Source organism: Pangasianodon hypophthalmus, chromosome 7 (genome assembly GCF_027358585.1).
Source record: "Pangasianodon hypophthalmus isolate fPanHyp1 chromosome 7, fPanHyp1.pri, whole genome shotgun sequence".
Lineage (NCBI taxonomy): Eukaryota > Metazoa > Chordata > Actinopteri > Siluriformes > Pangasiidae > Pangasianodon > Pangasianodon hypophthalmus.
Genome location: NC_069716.1, coordinates 3,743,466 through 3,762,352, shown reverse-complemented (window position 1 = coordinate 3,762,352; position 18,887 = coordinate 3,743,466). Strand labels below are relative to the sequence as shown.

Genomic DNA, 18,887 nt, shown 5'->3' with positions numbered 1-18,887 from the left:
TAACTATGTTGTAATACTTATATATCCACCTGATGTTTTCTTTATGGTCTAGTGTGATTACATTATGTTATGCTGTTGCCTTAGGTCAACATGCACATTTTCATACTTTATTTCATATTTTAAAGACACATTTGTATATTTCTAAGTTATTCAGAATACATCTTGATTTACCAGTAAACATAGATCAAATTTATATCTTGATGAAACTTGACTGGAACACTGGTTAAAGGGCCAGTCTTTACTAGAGAAAATATGGTGCTGCAGCACAAGTGCACACCTGCTGAACGAAGACTCCAATTGGCTGCCAGTGGATCATATGACCAATTTTTGCATTTCTATTGGTTAGTATTAGGACACAGAAACTTACTGCAGCAAGCATGTTCATGTTGCCAGGGTTAAAATATAATAAAAAAGAATAATACATAAAGGATGTTATGATATTAAAAATAAAATTTCTATCTTATGTTTTGTTTCGAATATAATTGTCTTCTCTCTAGTGCTTTAGGGAACACAGCTTCATTTTGCATGAATCTGCTGCAGTTCATGTTGAAACACACAGTTTGTATGTGTGTGTGTGTGTGTGTGTGTGTTTATTAATGCAATGACCATATGCATGCATTTACCGTACAAAGATAATCAGTCTCAACAATCTCTCTTAGGGATGATACAAAGCCCCCCTGCACACACATGCTCAGGCTTGTGTGTGTATGTGTGTGTGTGTGTGTGTGTGTGTGTGTGTGTGGTCTCAGCTCAGATGATTTTCTGCTCCAGTTGGAAGCAGCTGTGGCCAAGGCTGTGCGACGTCAATCTCACACTATTCACATTTCATTCCTGTATAGGAAATTTTTTCTGTGGTTTTAGACACACACACACACCCACACTCACCAACCCACACACACACACCTACACCCACACACACACACAAACACACACACAAACACACACATACACTTGCTTTCTGCTTTGTATGTGTTGCTCAGTGTAACCTGGATGAAACAAACAGAAAATTGCTGTCTATTAAACGGTCCTTTTTCCTGAGATAATTACACCTTTAATCAGTAATCATGTATAATACACTGAGTCAGATTAAGGACTACTTCCAAAACGTCTATCTACATCTCATGAATGTCTCCACAAGCAGATGCACACAAGGAAAGGGGATGAAACATTTGTTAAATATTCATACCATCAGTTCCTTCAATAATGCATGTCTTCCTCAATTTGTCCACTAGATCCACAGGAGTTAGCAATAGAAATGGTCTTCTAATATTCACTCACTCACTTTCAGTAAGCGCTTTATCCAATGATTGTTCCAATAATTTTTTCATTATAGTGTGTTTAAAATCTTTGTTTAAAAATATGATGTTCCATCATATTTATTTTTTAGATCCATTTGAGTTTTTTTAAATAACCATGTAAATGGTTTTATGCACCATATAAACCATTAAATAACCAGTAAAACATTCTAAACATTTTGTCATTTGTAGCATTTTCCTAGGTTTATTAAAGTTGCAGTTAAAGAAGAATCAAGTCCACAAGTCAAACTTGATTGAAGAAACATATACTAACATATACTACTACTACTAATAATAATAATAACACAGTGTTGACTATTTGGCTTGTTTGGTTAATTAATTAAAAAGCAAATTATTAGAAGTGTAGAGTAATTACATTGCTATAATAAAACCTGTCATTTTCTTTCATTATGAAAACATAAAAAACATAAAATTTTTCATTGTATTCACATTTCAAGGCCAACCAGCAGTTAGGTCAGGTTTCCAAATAACAATGCCCTTCAGTCTGTTTTAGACATACTTTACTCATCATAGCCCTGATCAAAGCAACTAACAGTCAAAGTGCACAAATTGCTTTGTCTCATCTCCTCTCAGTGGCTAAACATTAACTTACTTTATCTTTAGAAACAATAGTTCACTGTCTGTACACACCCAGTGAACTAGTGTGAGAGCTGCAAAGCATCAGCACTCTGCACCACGCCTCACCTGTTACTCAGCAGTCATGTCATCTGTTACTGCCAACACTTTCTGAGTTACAGGGAAAAGCAGAAAGGTCCAGAGAAACTCCAGTGGAGCAGGAGAACCATGGAGGGACGGAGAATAACACTGATCATGAACCTGTGGCTCCTCAGTAGCCTGAATCTGCAACATGCATCTGCTTTCAACCTGGATAATACCACCGTTCTGAGGAAGAACGGAGAGGCTGGGAGTCTGTTTGGATATTCCCTCGCAATGCACCACCAACTCAAACCTACTGATCAGCAACTGTGAGTTCATTGTGTTCACACATTTTTCACATTCCACAGCGCTTTCATCTTTGTATTGCAGTCATTTAGCAGGAATTCTCTCCTGCTCTCAAGATGCAGCTAATTGGTTGTTAGAAGTTACTAGATCAATAAAGCTAATAAACTGGAAATTGAGTGTATATAGTATGTACAATCAACTGCCAATGTTTAAACACCATTAAGCCAAAATGAAGAAGACATTTAGCATATTATTTCACCTTTTAATTCAGGGGCATTAAAGAGTGTGTCAAGATAACAGTGTTGAAACAAAATAATATCGGATTCTATATTTGCCCACACAAAAACTTTGTCACCCAATTACAAATAAATGATGGTTTACACTCTGGCATTCTTTACTTTTTATTTAGGACATGCTAGGAGTTCAAAGTGTGTCTGAGATGCATGGTTGGTTAATAATTATATTGTCTACTAGCCTACAGTACTTATTTATCAATCTCTAGACTGACACTGACATGTTACAGTCATAATGAACTGAAACACATGAAAGGTCATAAATGTTTGGTCTTTGCTTAGTTGTGATAACATTTAGGTCATGCTTGAAAGTGTCTGAGGGCACTTTGCCAGCTATTAATCCATTTCCTGAACCCAAATCAAAGTGAAATGGATACTTTTGGTTCATTTGCTATTTAGTTTGGTTTGGTTTCACACTGCATTTAGTTAAATGCATGCAGAGCTGAAAGCATACTATTGAAACTTGTTCATTCATTGGTCAAAACTAGTTTATAACATTTTGTGTCACATCCAGCTTTTATTTTCTCTTTTTGTTCATCAGTCCAAATATCCAGAATGCATAGCAACACATAACAATATAACATCCCTGTATTATCACTCAGAAGCAGACAAAGACCACCTCGCTTAGATAGTCTCGGACCACTTTTTTGGCATGTGATTGCTGTGTTCTCGTCTGCCTAAAGAACCACACCGAGTCCTCCAGACAATGTTGTTGTCATAACAAAGTCATTTCTGACCTCAGCTTGCTGATTGGTGCTCCACATGCGAAAGCCTTACCCAGTCAGAAAGCAAACATAACTGGAGGTCTCTATCGCTGTAAGTTCACAATGCAGAGTGATGACTGTGAACGGATCCCCGTAGACACTGAAGGTTGGTGTTAATATTTATGATGAAGTGAATGAATATAAAGATTTAATATCCATCCTTCTTACGTGTCTTAACTCATTGACAGATGCAAAGCCAGGACAGGGAAAAGATCACCGGGAAAACCAGTGGATGGGTGTGCAGGTGAAAAGCCAGGGCCCAGGAGGAAAAGTAGTGGTGAGTTAGTCCATAACATGTAACAGTAATAATTACACTCGTTAATGCTTTTTTTGAATTATTAAACCCTAATGTTATGTTAAAATTACCCACAGTATATATTCACGAAAAGTGAAACAACAATGAAAATGATTTTTTCCAAAATGAAACAAACATCTAGTTTTATTTCAGTAACAGATATGGGCTTTAATATTAAGATTATAAATGTTAGAAGGTAAAAGTAGCAACATATATGTGTAAATAACAAAAATAAATTTTAGTGGAATCTCATTCCTCTTATTTACACTCCCAAGCATACAAAATGGCTTTTGAGATTGTATTTTTAAATAATTTTATTTATATTTCAAGTAGCTAAGTAAATAATGATACTATATTGGGTATGTTAAAGTATATTTTACCATTGTATTGCTCTATAATCAAAAGAGACACCCTGGTACCCAATAAACAATACACCCAATGCTAATTAATAAACAGAATCCATTAATGTAATATTGATTCACAGTGAAATTTGCTGGAATCCATCCACTTAGGTTTGTGCTCACCGCTACCAGCAGTGGGAAAATGGCAATCAGCTAGTACTGGGCAGGTGCTTCATCTTGACAGAGAACCTGATTGTAGAAGACACGAAGATGTTCTGCCTCAATCGGGAAAGATCTAAGGACCAGTTTGGTTACTGCCAGCAGGGCATCTCTGCAGCTTTCACCAAAGACAACTATGTAGTGCTCTCGGGGCCGGGTGCCTATGAATGGAAAGGTACATCACACTTGGGATTTTAAACATTTTTAATATGGTAAATAATTAAATGTATAATCATGGCTCTAATTTACTCAGTGTTACATATAATTTATTGGAACAAGAGAATGACCTTTCATACAAGTGGACATGTGTGAGATCATAAATATTTAAAGGTATCATTTTCCTTTTGTTTTTAATGTTTTATCTCCCGGTTTTCCAATTTTTTTGCCTCTTAGAAACAAAGGTATAAATTTGAATTGAACTTTGGCTTGCTGCTGGTGTGGTACCATCAAGGCTACACCTTTATTGTGTTTACCTGGAAAGGTGTATGTAGTGTACTTTTAATTATCTTAAAGCTTTAAAGATATATCAGTTATGTACCTTAAATATATTTTTTAAAAGTATATTATATTCAAGAGATACACACTAAAGCTAGGAAAGATGTACCCTTGATGGTACCACGCCAGCAACAAGGAAAAGTAGGAGCTTGATACCTTTATTTCTGAGAGTGTTCAACATGTTTCCCAGTTTTTCTAGCTATGTCAATTTTAACTGGCCTTCAAACAGTGCAGTTACATTATTCATCATTTGACTTCAGTTCAGGACAATAATGGTTTGTGTCCTTCCTGAATGCAAAAAAAAGGACCATTTTCACTTCCTGACTTTTTGAAGGTTATGTCCGCATGGAGCCTATCGAATACAGTTTTCGGAATTACTATGAAACTGAAGACCACAGTCTCCTTTCTCTGGACATCAGCAGCTATTTAGGTGAGAAGGTCAATGCTTTCATTTGTTCTCTAATGAATTTACCTATATATATTTCCTACAAATCATGTGTGTGTGTCAGATATTTTCAGGCCTTTTTCAGTGCTTAGAATATGTAAAACTACTTAATGGATTACTTCAAATGGTAGAAAATTGCTTCCACATATTTAATACCTGCCCTTCAGTCATACATATTTCTACACTTAATTGTTATTCTTGATGCAATTTTCAGACTGCAGTAAATCACAATCCAGGCTCTAAATAAATCTATCTGCACTGACTTTGCCCTGTATTTTGCACTTGCACTTGAAGATATAAATGCATTCAAATTGCATTTTCATTAAGACATTTGAAAATCCTGTTAGTTAATATTGTAAATATTGAAATAATGTTTGGACTTTAAATCGCCAATTATGAACACAGCGTATAGTTTTCCAGTAGCCTTAGTGCCACTACTGACTATACATCTCATTTAAAGCACTAAGTGTTTGAAAGCTGGCATGATCCAAGATGGATTTGACATTTTGTTCTTTTATCTCCTGCACTTTTCCAGGCTTTGCTCTGGACTCAGGGATGAATCTGTTAAAGAAAGAAGAGCAAGTTATAGTGGCTGGAGCACCACGCTCCAATCTCAGTGGTGATGTTCTGTTCTTAAAGCCTGAAGCTGTGGAAGATCAGAGGAGTCTGCGTGTAGCTCACATCCTCCAAGGCCCGGGTCTGGCGTCCTCTTTCGGCTACTCACTGGCTGTAATAGACCTCAATGCAGACGGGTAAGACATCTAGGGCTAGAGACCCATCCTACTGAAGCCTTGATCTAACATGCCTGGCTTTTATATACTTTACTGATAAACGTTAATTCATTCCATTCTTTTGTTTTTATAGCAATGCAATTGCCAAAATAATATTTTGAAAAGGTCAATTATATAATTTGTACACCTTCATTCTTAACAATGTCGACAATATTTATTGATATAGAGACACAAAGGCTTTCCAAATGCTTGGGAATCCTTTGTAGGAATGCAGTTATGTGAATGTTTACAGGGAATGTAACAGGAATTAAGATCAACTTCAGAGTAAAGAAAGGGTAAAAATGAGAATATACATGACCTTTTAGTCAGCATACAATATTTTTTTAATGAAATGTTTACTAAATTTACAAAGACTAATCATCTTTTGCCACTTCTGTTTAATTCCAGACAGTGAGCTGAGTACATAAAGTTCGGAAAAGCGATGTTAGAGTAGAATAATATATATATATATTATAGAATTTAAAAAAAAAAAAATATATATATATATATATATATATATGTACACACACACATTATATAAAATGTATGAACTGCATTAGTCAAAAAAAGTCGAACCAAGAGGTATTTATTTTATAGAAACATACTACAAGGGCACTTTTCAAGCTAAACATTTCCCAAAAAATAGATTGTTATGTTTAGACAAAAAAAAAAAGACAAAAAAAATATTTGGAGACTCAGTAGTGGCTCCATTAAAGATTACAGTTACAGTGTTTTAGTATTTAGGTTGACATTCTCTGTTTCACAGAACTTCTTGACAACGTGTGGGCATGGAATCAGCCAATTTCTTTAACAGCTGTGATGGAAGTTTCCTCTAAGTTTCAACCAACAAAAGTTTCAGTTCATCCAGACTAGAGCATTGACAATCTGCTCATTTCTTCTCCACTGCATCCCATAGATGCTCTATAGGGTTTAGGTCAGGGCTCTGGGAAGTCTTCTTTCAAAAGGCGGCCAGTTTTGCTTTGGATAATAATCCTTATTCAAGAAAGTAATAATTTACTCAAGCTTTCCTCAAACCATACTTCCCTCTTCTTAGCCATTTTCACAATTACTTTTATCCAGCTGGTCCCAAGGTAATTTATATTGGATGCATGAATTCAAACTGCATTCTGGCAGAATCTAATTTTGAATCTAATTATATCTATTAATTTTTATATTTTTAAACATAATGTATTTGGGAAATATTTTTGCTTGAAAAGTGTGCCTGTGGAATCTTTCTTTAAAAGAAAAATTCTTAAAAGTGTCCAATATTTATATATATACAGTCATTGGAAAAACGAAGGGCCTAAATAAAAATTGTGTGGTGTAAATCTCTGTAAAGTTTCCATATCTAGCTGTATGAGTATGTTATTTTTGATTCTGTTGTTTGGTTTTTGGATGCAACAAAAAAACCAAAACCGTGTTAGGAATAACAACAGTTGGCATTTGGGTGTACCCTGTGTGTTATGTTGAAATGGGATGATTTCAACAACTGGGAAAAGAGAGTGATTGTTATTATTATTATTATTATTATTGTTATTATTGTTGTCGTTGTTGATTATTTATTTATTTTCATTACAATTTGATAAAACTAAAAACTTTTCTGCTGGTTGGTTTACCAGATGGGATGATCTTGTGGTTGGTGCTCCTCAGTACAGCTTGACGGACATGGAGGCAGGAAGAGGAGGCGCTGTTTACGTCTACATAAACCGTCAAGATGGCCGAGACTGGGACAGATTACAGCCAGACATTCTTACTGGCAATAAAGACTCCATGTTTGGACTAGCGGTGGCAAACATTGGGGACATCAATCACGACGGATACAACGGTTCGCATCAGAAAATGCACAAGCACTAAGACGCGTGTCCTTATACCAGACACACTGCAGACATCGTTGGTCATTGTGTTTAATTAACTCATTATAATTAGTCTGAGTGATTATACTTCATGGGAGCCTGAAGAATCTTGATTGTTTTTGGCAGATTTTGCAGTTGGAGCACCTTATGATGATGGTGATGGTGCAGTGTACATTTACCTCGGCAAAACTGGACACTTTTCACAGAAAGACAACCAAGTAGGTGCAAACTATTTATTCAGATTAAAGTAGGTTGAGCATGCCAAAAACTGAACCCTGAGACCTTCTAATTCCATCTGTAATGTTCCCTTTATGTAGGTTTTACAGGGTAAATCCCATAAAGTCAAGCTGTTTGGCTATTCCCTGGCTGGAAACATGGATATAGATGGGAACGGCTATCCAGACTTAGCCGTGGGCTCACTTTCTGACAGTGTACTTGTCTACAGGTTACACACTATTTTCAGTTTTCTTTTACAATCATCCTATATTCTGCTAATCTGGCTTGTTCTGTAATAAAAATGAATAATTTTCTTTTTAAGGTCTAAACCAGTGATTAGCATTGAGAAATCTTTGACATTAGCACCTAGTGAGATGGACCTCCAGGAAAGAGACTGCCAGAAAGATCACTGGTGAGGAAAAACCGTAGAACTCTTTGCAGCCTTCATTTTGGACTCTGGAATCTCTGTGTGGTGTTTTTACTGAATGCCTACACGTAAATCTTTCAGCATTATAACTGCTGTATCCTGCTTCTCCTACACGACCTATCCAGGGACATATAACCCCAGACTGCGTGAGTGAAATACTGTTAATTATGATTTAAATGTAAATGTAAATCAGCTGTGCAGTTGGTAATTTATGATTACATACACATGAGAATATGAAGAAAATCAGCAGTACAGAAACTTATGTGACTCTTTTACTTCAGTTTGTCCACAACAACATTTACACACAATTTAACTAAATGAATGAACAGATGAAGCCCCATCGATGAAGAAATATCTTTATATTATAAAAAAAAAAAGTTTCCTTGAATTGCATTTTTTAAGCCTAATAATTTAATCTCTGTGGTCCTGTAGAGATTTTCTACAAGCTGAATGCTAATGAACAGAGTGTTCAGGAAGGTCATCAGTCCCGCCTAGTTTTCTGGAGCAATGATGAAGGAAATATTGTTCTCGATAAACAGGATAAAAAACAATGTGTGCAAAGCAGCCTCCGACTCCGGGTACTAAACCTTCTGCCCTCCGTTATCTTTTCACTGTGTTTTTAATATATATATATATATATATATATATATATATATATATATATATATATATATATATATATATATATATATATATGTGTGTGTATTATTACTGTTTTTAAAAAAATTTGAATTATTAATTGCCTGTGCCTTCAGGCTGACATAGAGAACAAGCTTACAGAAATCCCTGTCAGTGTGTCAGTGTCTCTGCTGCCGAACAGTCCTCCTCAGACACTGAGCCGAAGCTCTCTACCTGCTCTCCAGCCAGTGATCAATGATCTCCAGCCTCAGGAAAGCACAGCAAAAGTGTGTGTTAGACAGCAAGACAGGGTTCTGATCATTTTATAATGATAAGAGAAAGACTCTGATCTGTGTGGCTTTTTGTAATGAACCTTTTCTCACATTTTCAGTTCATGTTTTTGAACCCTGGCTGTGGAAGTGATAATATCTGTCAGAGTAACCTGCAGCTGCAGTACAGCTTCTGCACCAAAGACCAACATCGGGATGAGTGTTCACCACTAGCCAGGTGACCTCACTGTTCTGCAGACTAACATACTGTTTATTTTTAAAATAGCACGTGGACAAACCTAGAGAAAAAAATATGTTTTAGTATGTCGATATCTTAATGAAAAATAGCTAAAATTGTCCAGGATTATACTTGATTGCATGTCAGAAGCTCTTCATACTTACTCATGTGTTTAAATATAAAATGTAATTGATTTGAACTGGAAGTAAAAGTTGAACCATTGGTAATTTGTAGCGGTTTTCACTACACTTCAGAAACTACCTTTATTCCTAAAGGTGTTCTACATGGAACCCTTACTGATAGTGAAACCCTCTGTTATTGAGTTCTCCTGTAGGAACAACCCAAATAGCACTTTTTTCTATAAATGCACAATTTGGCATGGATTTGATTTACACACTCAATCGTGCCTCCAAAGTGACATTGAGGCTGCTGTAAATTACACTGTAGGTGTTAAATGAATCTATTTGCAGAGACGTTAACCTGTATTAAGAATCTCTAGGTTGAATTTTTCCATTCATTAAATTAACCCATAAACTGAACACAACAACCTAATTGTCTCATTTGGCAACTTTACCAAATCATAGAGAGACCTCTTCAGCATGCATTGCTTTTTCTGTGTTTCATATCCATGTTGTTCTGTGTATTAAAGGGAGGATGGAGTGGCAGTGATCTCCCCTGGTGCTGGGAACACGGCCCTGGAGATCACTGTAACGAATCGCGGAGGAGATGATGCTCATCTCGCTCAACTGCATGCAAACTTTCCAGAATCTCTACCTTTATCATCGGTCATCCTCAAACAAGATAGTGTAAGTCTCAGAATCAAACATAACTCAATACAAATGAAAGAGATTCAACTGGAGAGTTAAAAAATTGAAATACACATTATCTTTTAGGCATAGGATAGGCCAAAATAAAAAAAAACCCTTATTTAAAACAAAATGATATTAAAACCACTTTTCTGGGTGTCATCTATCAGCGCTTTATAACCTCATTCTTACTGTAACAAGCAACTGATTAGATCCTAACATCTGATTTTGTACCAGATGTTTCACTTCATTTTATTCAAATATTTTATGTAAAAAAGCCTGAACTATTCTTTATTAGCAAAACCTCAGCACAACTAAAGATCGTTATAAACACAGTATTATGTACAGTGTTTTCAAGTATCGCATTTCTTATGGAGATGGAACAACTGTTTGTAGCTACTATAATGTAAGTGAGAACAGGAACTAACTTGTTTTGTGGAAGATCGAATTGAATGAAACTATAAAATTGATAAAAATCATGCTTTAATAAATAAAGAAAATATTATTTTTTGCAAATTGCTGTTATAAGAGGAATAAAACAGTTTAAGATGTGCTGTTATAGGGAAAAAATGCTATGGGTAGTAACAGTAACTCCACTTCATCACACCACCCGTCACTGAATATTTTCCTATAACTGCACTCCCCAAAGTGCTCCCCATCATAGGCATTGCCGTGATTACATGTTTTCATCTCCAAGTCAATCGTTTCTGTCTGTTTTCTGCAGAAACTGAACGTGCAGTGTGATGTGGATGGGAGTAAAACAAGAGCGGAATGTAATCTTGGAAATCCTTTCAAAAGAAATGCAGAGGTAAACTGAATGGCACTGGCTGGACCTGTATATATTTATTTATTTACTCTGGTTTTGTTTATTCAAGATTATTAATTGTCTAGGTAACATTTTATCTCTTGCTAAACACTGATCGTCTGACCCTGAGCATAACAGACGTCAACGTGACACTGAATCTCCAGACGTAAGACATGATATTTATGTTATTTTCCATAAAATTACTGTTCAATCAATTAAAATATACTTTTTTGGATGCATGTTGTTCTATAGTAATGTGCAGAAATTATCTGAAAAAGATTAAGTGCAAAAGTTTGCATGCCCTAGGACGAAATTAAGAAGATTAAAAAAAAAATTACAGCAAATCTCACTGAGCCTCATTTATCAAACTGGATACAAATAAATTTATTCATAAAATATCTTCAGGAAAATCCAGGTGGTTGGGAAAAATGTTCGTATGCAATGAAAGTTTTAAGGCGATTCATTAACTTTGATTAATCAGCTTTAAATCACATACTTTACGATCAGTTACTGCAGATTCTCGCTGTCAAGTTTAAATCAGTTATTTATTTCAATTGCACACACATATTTAATGAAACGTTTGTGAAACTCAGTCATTTCATATCAATTGAAAGAAAGTGATCCAAATGTCATCCATAAATGAATGACAAATAGGACTAACCATTTAATTGGAACAAAACTAATGGCACCCTATAAAAGTGCATTCGAATTGAGGTCGTAACGTGTACTGTCTGACCTCCGACTGAGAAAAACCAAAGAAAACTTTCCCTCACCTCGGAATTCCTACTCACGAACTTGGACTTTCCTGAACCTTGGGTTCAGCAAATGATTTCAAGTCAACATGGCTGCTCACAGTATCTTTACACACAGCTTTACTAAATGATTGATAAATACGGCCCTTTTTTCTTTATAACTGCCTCCAACCTCTTTCATATCCGTGTGAACAGATTTAGGATCTTCGGTTCCCTCACCTTTCCAAACCCCCACACTGTCTTCCATATCCTCCAACCTCAAACATTCTTCATGAAATCTCTTTTTGACTACCTTCTGAAAGCTGAGAGATTTGTTTTGCTGTTAATTTTGAATTATGGTTTGTTGTCTTTTGCAGCTTACACCCACATTTCATTTTTGATATTATTTTTTGTAATTAATGACAATTATGTACATTTTCCATTAAAAAACAAACTTTTGCCTTCAGCTGTAATATATGTAGAGGTCTGAACAATTTAGAGTCTTCCCTGCTCAAGCAGACCCAATTTAAATCATTACTGAATTCATGCATAAGCTGAATTATTATTATTATTATTATTATTATTATTATGCACATGCTTTTGTTGCTATAGGATCAGCGTGCAAAATATTTCAGAAATCGTTGCAGAGGCTCGAGTTTTCTTTGAGCTGTATCTGCAAATGTTTGGGTAAGCACAACTTTCCGTTATATAAAATGAGTATTTTTGCCATTTGACCTTTCTTTATATAAGTATTTTTGCCATTTGATCTTTCCTTAATAACCTTTCCTTAATATAAATAACATACTAATCACATAATAACATACTTTATCCTATTAAAGAAATGAAATACAAATGAAAGAAACATTCATTGACTGATCTGTGTCCTTTGGATTCCTGAGAAACTAAAATGCTTATCATTATATTGATTTATAATACTCATATGACAGTAATGCTCTTGTGGTACTAAACTCCTGCCTCTCCCTGTGTAAACAAGTCTACTCAAGTTTACTCTCTCAGTACTTTACCCTGTGTTACTGTTTTATTTCTGCAGACTGGCCAAACCTTCTCAAGTGTACTATCGAGAAGTGGAGAACAGCAAACCAGAGGAGGAGATCGGAGAACCTGTGCAGTACGAGTTTACAGTATGTTCATAATATTAAAAAAAAAAAATCTCTTACATCAGGTGTTAGCACATCCCAAAGTGTTTATTCCTCTTACATGGCAAAAACTACATCTTAGCAAGTAAAAGTATCTTTGCTTATTGTCAAATTTTGCTAGTATTTCCTATACAATAAGCTAAATGTATGATTATCAAACCGATTTCTAGGTTTCTAGGCCAATTTCAAGCTTGAAATTTTCTTAGATAATTTTGCTTCTTTCTAGAACTAAATGTTTAAAATGAGCACAATAATTTGCCAATGGAACAAAACTTTTTCAATCTTAAAATTAGTAAACAAAAATAGTTTAATAATCTTATATTTAGTTTATAGTAATCTTATAAAAGTAAAGACTAGATCAATTCGACCATATTCAAAATATTTCCATTTGCTATGATATAATTTTTGCAGTGTATATGACAGCAATTTGCCACTGGTTACAAGTTTTTATTTATTAAAAAATAGCATGTGCTTTTATATCCATTTATATTTACACTTATTGGTGTCAGACATCCATGAAGTTAGTTCTGTTCTCACTTATGTTATAGCAGCTATAAACAGTCGTTCTCTTGAAGAACGCAAAAATACACAGCTTGTCTTGTCACGGCACAAACTCCTCTGTCCTGAAGAAAAGGTGAAGTAAACAAACGCATTAATATAAACCTGTGATTTGCCTTACAGCATGAACCACTCTCTGCTGTTATAGAAGATTAATCAACACCTTCCTACCAATCAGAACTCAACAGTGGTGTGGTGTATATATAAATATATAAGATTTTAAAATGCTTCCTCCCAAAAAAAATTGTATTAATCTGATATGTGGATATTGGACTTATATGTTCTATATAGTTGATGTAGGGTGTATTTAAGAGTTGCAGGTTTTATTCCCACCTCACACCCAGTGTTCCACGGATAGACTTCCAGACCAGGACAAAGTTTTCACTGTAGATGAACAAATGAATGGATGGATAAATGAATATAACACATATGTGGTATGTCTTTACTTTTTATGAATTCAGATCAGTAACATGGGTCGACCTCTGGACTCCCTCGCCTCTGTGACTCTCAACATCCAGTGGCCAAAGGAGAATAAAGAAGGCAAGTGGCTCCTGTACCTGCTGCAGATCACCGGATCGAACAACCAGAGCATCCCGTGCAGTCCAGTCTCGGAAATCAGCCCTCTCAAACATGCTCAGGAGGTCAGTGACACTTTTCACACCGCACTGAATCAGTGTTTTTATCCGTGCCGCCTCATCTGTCATTCTGTTTCCCCTTCCTGGATCTCAGTGATTGGTATATGACTTTGCTGGCTCTGTGCAGGTAAAAAACGGCAGAGGGAAACGGCAAGCAGAAGTCTCAGCTCTCAGCACTGATAGACTCCTGTCCTTATTTGGAAGCAAAAATCGTTATGAATATCTGGTAAAGTCACACTTTTTACACTATTAGAGCACAGTGGATGGGTTCGAGTTTGTACTGTAAAGAACTATAGCAGCTGACACAACAGAAGGGATGGAAAACACTCCAAATTTTCTGTAGTGCTTCAGTACAAGTGAGAGAATAAGATTCTATACAAAGAAGGTGTTCATGGAGGTCATTTTGGTCCTTTATGTCAGCATAAACTACAGTAATGTAAAGGATAATGACTAAAAACATGGGAAAGGCATAAAAGTATACAATAAAAACTCAAGTGTAATGTGTAATGAGTGGTATGTACATTATACAGTGGCATTATACATAATTAAGTGACAATTAAGTATATACACAATATACAGTATTCAGACACTTGAGTTTTTGTTATTTAATACACTTCAGTACAGCTGTAAGTTTTAATTAAAGAATCATTGTGCTCCCCCTGTGTGCTGTTTCTCTGATCACTGCAGACATGTGATGATAAATTAAAGTGTGTGGAGCTCAGATGCCACCTAAAGGCAGCAGACAGAACTGCAGTTACTCTGAACGCAAGACTGTGGAGCAGCACTTTTGTTGAGGTGAATTTTTTTTCTTTTCTTTTCTTTTAAATTTTATTTATTTATTTATTTATTAAAAAACTTTTTGCTTTGGTTTGCCTAGAAGTTGGATGCTATTTTATTATTATATATGGATTAAAAAAAAATAATAAGGTGTAAATATTGAGTATGATTTGTTTAACAGGAATACAGATCCCTGAATTATCTGGACATTGTACTAAATGCTTCTCTCAGTCTCAATGGATCTCAGAAGAACATCAGGCTTCAGGAATCTCCCACACTGGTAAAGAGCTAAATACAGAGAACCCCATTTATCAGGAGGAAGCTGGAAGAATCTTTTTTAAGCACCTGAGCATAAAATAAAAGTGCTAAAATGTGATTTTAGTCAGTGTCACATTCATCTATTTTTAATTTACACTTTTATTTATTCCCCACCCCTCAAAACACACACACACACACACACACACACACACACACACACACACACTTTAATGCGTGTTTTCACATTAACTCTTTATAGTCTAAGAAGCAATCTAATGTAATGTGTATTTAAAATATATTTACAAATGCATTGCTGTAGAAAAGACATGGGTTAGTGGGACATCTGAGGATTAAGAGCAATTTGTCTTCAAATAAATAAAAATCTCTACAGTTTAAAAAGACTTAAAAACTTTAAAGTAGGTAAGAATTGAAGGTGAACGTATGCAATCAGATTAAATCAGTCAGAGTGCGTGTTATGTGCAGGTGAGACTGACAGTGTCACCAGAGAAGAAGCCGACTTTTCTCAGTCGAGTCCCCTGGTGGGTGATTCTGCTCAGCGTGGTGCTCGCACTCTTGCTACTCAGCCTCCTGATCTACTTCCTGTCCAAGGTAATAAGACTTTGTGTATAATTCTCTCACACACATCACCAAGCAGCTCTCCCTGATCATGACAGCTACCAACTGTCCAACACAATTTTTCCAACTGCATCACAGGGCAGCCTAACACACTCAGAGGAAAGCACTATCCCTTTCATATATGAGATCACAGATGCCCATGATTGGCTAGTGTCACTGTGATTGACAGGAGAGGGAGAGAATACCATCCCTCCCACCCAGAGAGTACAGGCAGTTTTGTTCTCTTGGACTCCTGATGGCATCATTGTGCCACTCAAAAGCCCTAAAACTCTATCACTCATTATGGCAAACCAGTAGGTTCTAAGGAGGATACAGTCATCTCAAAATTATTTTCACCCTTCATGCTGAGCAAATTGACAAAATAACTGCAGTAGCACTTTGCAAAAAAAGTGATATTTTGAGCTTTAAACCTGGCAACCAGTTTTGGAGCTAAAATATTTTGATGCTTAGTAATTTATAATACCATCTATTTTAACAAGAGCTTCTGGACCACCAACTGAATTCATGATTAAAAAAAAGGTGTTTAATAGCTGTTTTGTCCATTTAAGTCTAATTTCGCTGTGTCTTTGTGCTTCTCAGATGGGATGCCTCAAATGTGCGATGTGTACTGAAAATAAAGGATATCATAGCATTAATGAAAATCATGCTAGAAAATAGATGTCTATGCAGGAAAATCGACAGAAAAGACTTTTGTGGTTCTGTGAATATTTTAATTTAACTATTTACAGTTACTATTTGCTAGTGTGTGTGTAGTGTGTAGTGGTGAGGGAATGAGTGCATTTTTATCAGTTCCACTATCATCAGCGTCATTGTTGACATCAATATCATCATCATCATCATCATCATCATCACAGTCATCATCAATGTCAAACTTGTGATTATTGTAAACATCACCAGCTCCTTCATCATCATCACTATCATCATCATCGTCATCATCATCATCATTGTAATCAACATCATCAGCATGATCAACATCCTCATCATCATAAACATCATCATCCTAATCATTGTCATTATTGTTATAAACATGATCTTAAAGGTTCTCCTTAAAGGAGTTTTCCCATCAGAAATGGTTTCAAATTGAATCAATTTTTGGTGGCTAAAAACTCTTGAAGATCTTTTGAAGAACCCTTTTTTTCTAACCGGGCAAGTATGAGCTACAAAATTATCAATGCTAATTTTTTTTCTTAATACCTGTCAGGGATTTCCATTCCTTAACCTAGCATCTCTTGGTACTTTGAAGGCATGGTTCTACTTGGAATGCTTTCTGATTGGGAAATGATCTGTTGTGGGGTTCTATACAGAAACTTCCACCAGAAAGACCCAAAGAACCCTTAAGGTCTTAAGGGTCAGGTATTTTCTAAGAGTGCACATATTGTACAGAATGCGCTGTTATGCTCTTTTTCATTTTTGATAATAAACAACTACTCAGCTACTCATGTGTACATAATATGATCTTACAAATGAGTATTTCCCTATGAGAGAAGGTACTAACTACCCTTAACCTTTGAGGAATGAATGCCTTCCCAGAAGAGAAGAAGATTGGAGGTAATTCTAACAGCAAAGGGCGACTAAATCTGGAATGGGATCTGGAATGTTCACATATGGGTGTGATGGTCAGGTGTCCACATACTTTTGGCCATGTAGTGTATATAAAATAAATAATTGCTCATCAAGTGATACAACAAATATAAAACTAGAGAAAAGCTTAGGTAAAAGCTAACTGACGATGCTTGCTGTATGTCTTGTGGTAGGGAGTGCAGAAGTTTTCACACCCTTATGACAAAATAAAGACAAATATAATTAATTTACGAAAATGTCAGCAATTTCACAGATTCCTTTATTCTTGCAGTTAAAATATAGTAAAAAGAAAAATTAAATAATGGACGTTATGATATTAATGAAAAGAATCCTATTTTTCACTCTTTTAAACAGTATGCCCACACTTTACCTTTTTAATGACAGGGTAAGGGCAAAAGTTATTTTCAAAACGACTTTTGTTGCCTTTACCTCATTTTTTAAATTTTTATCAGAAGATAATTGTCTCCTCAGTTTGCATGAATCCACTGCACTGTACTGTTGAAACACACATCATTTGTGTGTGGGTGTGTGTGGGTCCTCTTAGCTCAGATGATTTTCTGCTCTAGTTGGAAGCAGCTGTGGCCAAGGCTCTCACACCATTCACATTTCATTCCTGTATAGGAAAATTTTGTGTTATTTTAGACACACACACACAAACACACAGTCTCACTATTACTTTTTGTTTTGTATGTGTTGCTCAGTGTACCCTAAACAGAAAATTGCTATCTATTAAATGATCCTTTTTCCCCGAGATAATTACACTTTTAATCAGTAATCATGTATAATACACTGAGTCAGATTAAGGACTACTTCCAAAACGTCTATCTACATCTCATGAATGTCTCCACAAGCAGATGCACACAAGGAAAGGGGATGAAACATTTGTTAAATATTCATACCATCAGTTCCTTCAATAATGCATGTCTTCCTCAATTTGTCCACTAGACCCACAGGAGTTAGAAATAGAAATGGTCTTCTAATATTCACTCACTCACTTTCAGTAAGCGCTTTATCCTGGTCAGGGCTAACTCCTGGTGAACCTGGAGTCTATCCCAGGAACATTGGGTGTGAGGTGGGAATAGATGCTGGATGGGCCACACACATTCACACACTCATTCCTAGGCACACATAGGCAAATTTAGCTTTGACAATTCACCTGCATGTTTTTGAGAGGTGGAAGAAAACCGAAGAACCCAGAGGAAACCCACATGGACAGGGAGAGATCATGTGAAACCTCGCACAGAGAGTAATCTGAGCTCAGGATCAAACAGGTGAGGAACTTTTGGGAGTGGAGTTACAGTTATTTACCCACAAGAGCAAGTACCGAAGTTCTTTAATTCTCTCATATATCAGCAATATGCTGATGATTGCAATATTTTATTTATTACAGAGCGACACATCATACTTCACGTATATCCATTTATCGTTACATTTAATGTTGT

At 35.8% G+C, this 18,887-nt stretch overlaps 1 protein-coding gene across 1 annotated transcript; it reads left to right on the top strand.

Moving 5' to 3' along the window:
- The first annotated feature begins 1,972 nt into the window (after positions 1–1,972).
- LOC117597641 (integrin alpha-6) lies at positions 1,973–17,299 on the top strand. The gene is made up of 25 exons (XM_034305702.2): positions 1,973–2,281; positions 3,294–3,421; positions 3,504–3,592; positions 4,123–4,345; positions 5,000–5,095; positions 5,646–5,862; positions 7,500–7,705; positions 7,860–7,951; positions 8,051–8,178; positions 8,272–8,361; positions 8,458–8,522; positions 8,809–8,954; positions 9,132–9,281; positions 9,386–9,501; positions 10,151–10,307; positions 11,032–11,115; positions 11,199–11,278; positions 12,456–12,530; positions 12,895–12,985; positions 14,020–14,199; positions 14,321–14,419; positions 14,881–14,988; positions 15,152–15,250; positions 15,712–15,837; positions 16,444–17,299. Exons 1-25 carry the CDS (start codon positions 2,100–2,102, stop codon positions 16,519–16,521), a joined length of 3,105 nt encoding a protein of 1,034 aa, XP_034161593.2. The 5' UTR covers positions 1,973–2,099; the 3' UTR covers positions 16,522–17,299.
- The last annotated feature ends 1,588 nt before the right edge of the window (positions 17,300–18,887 follow it).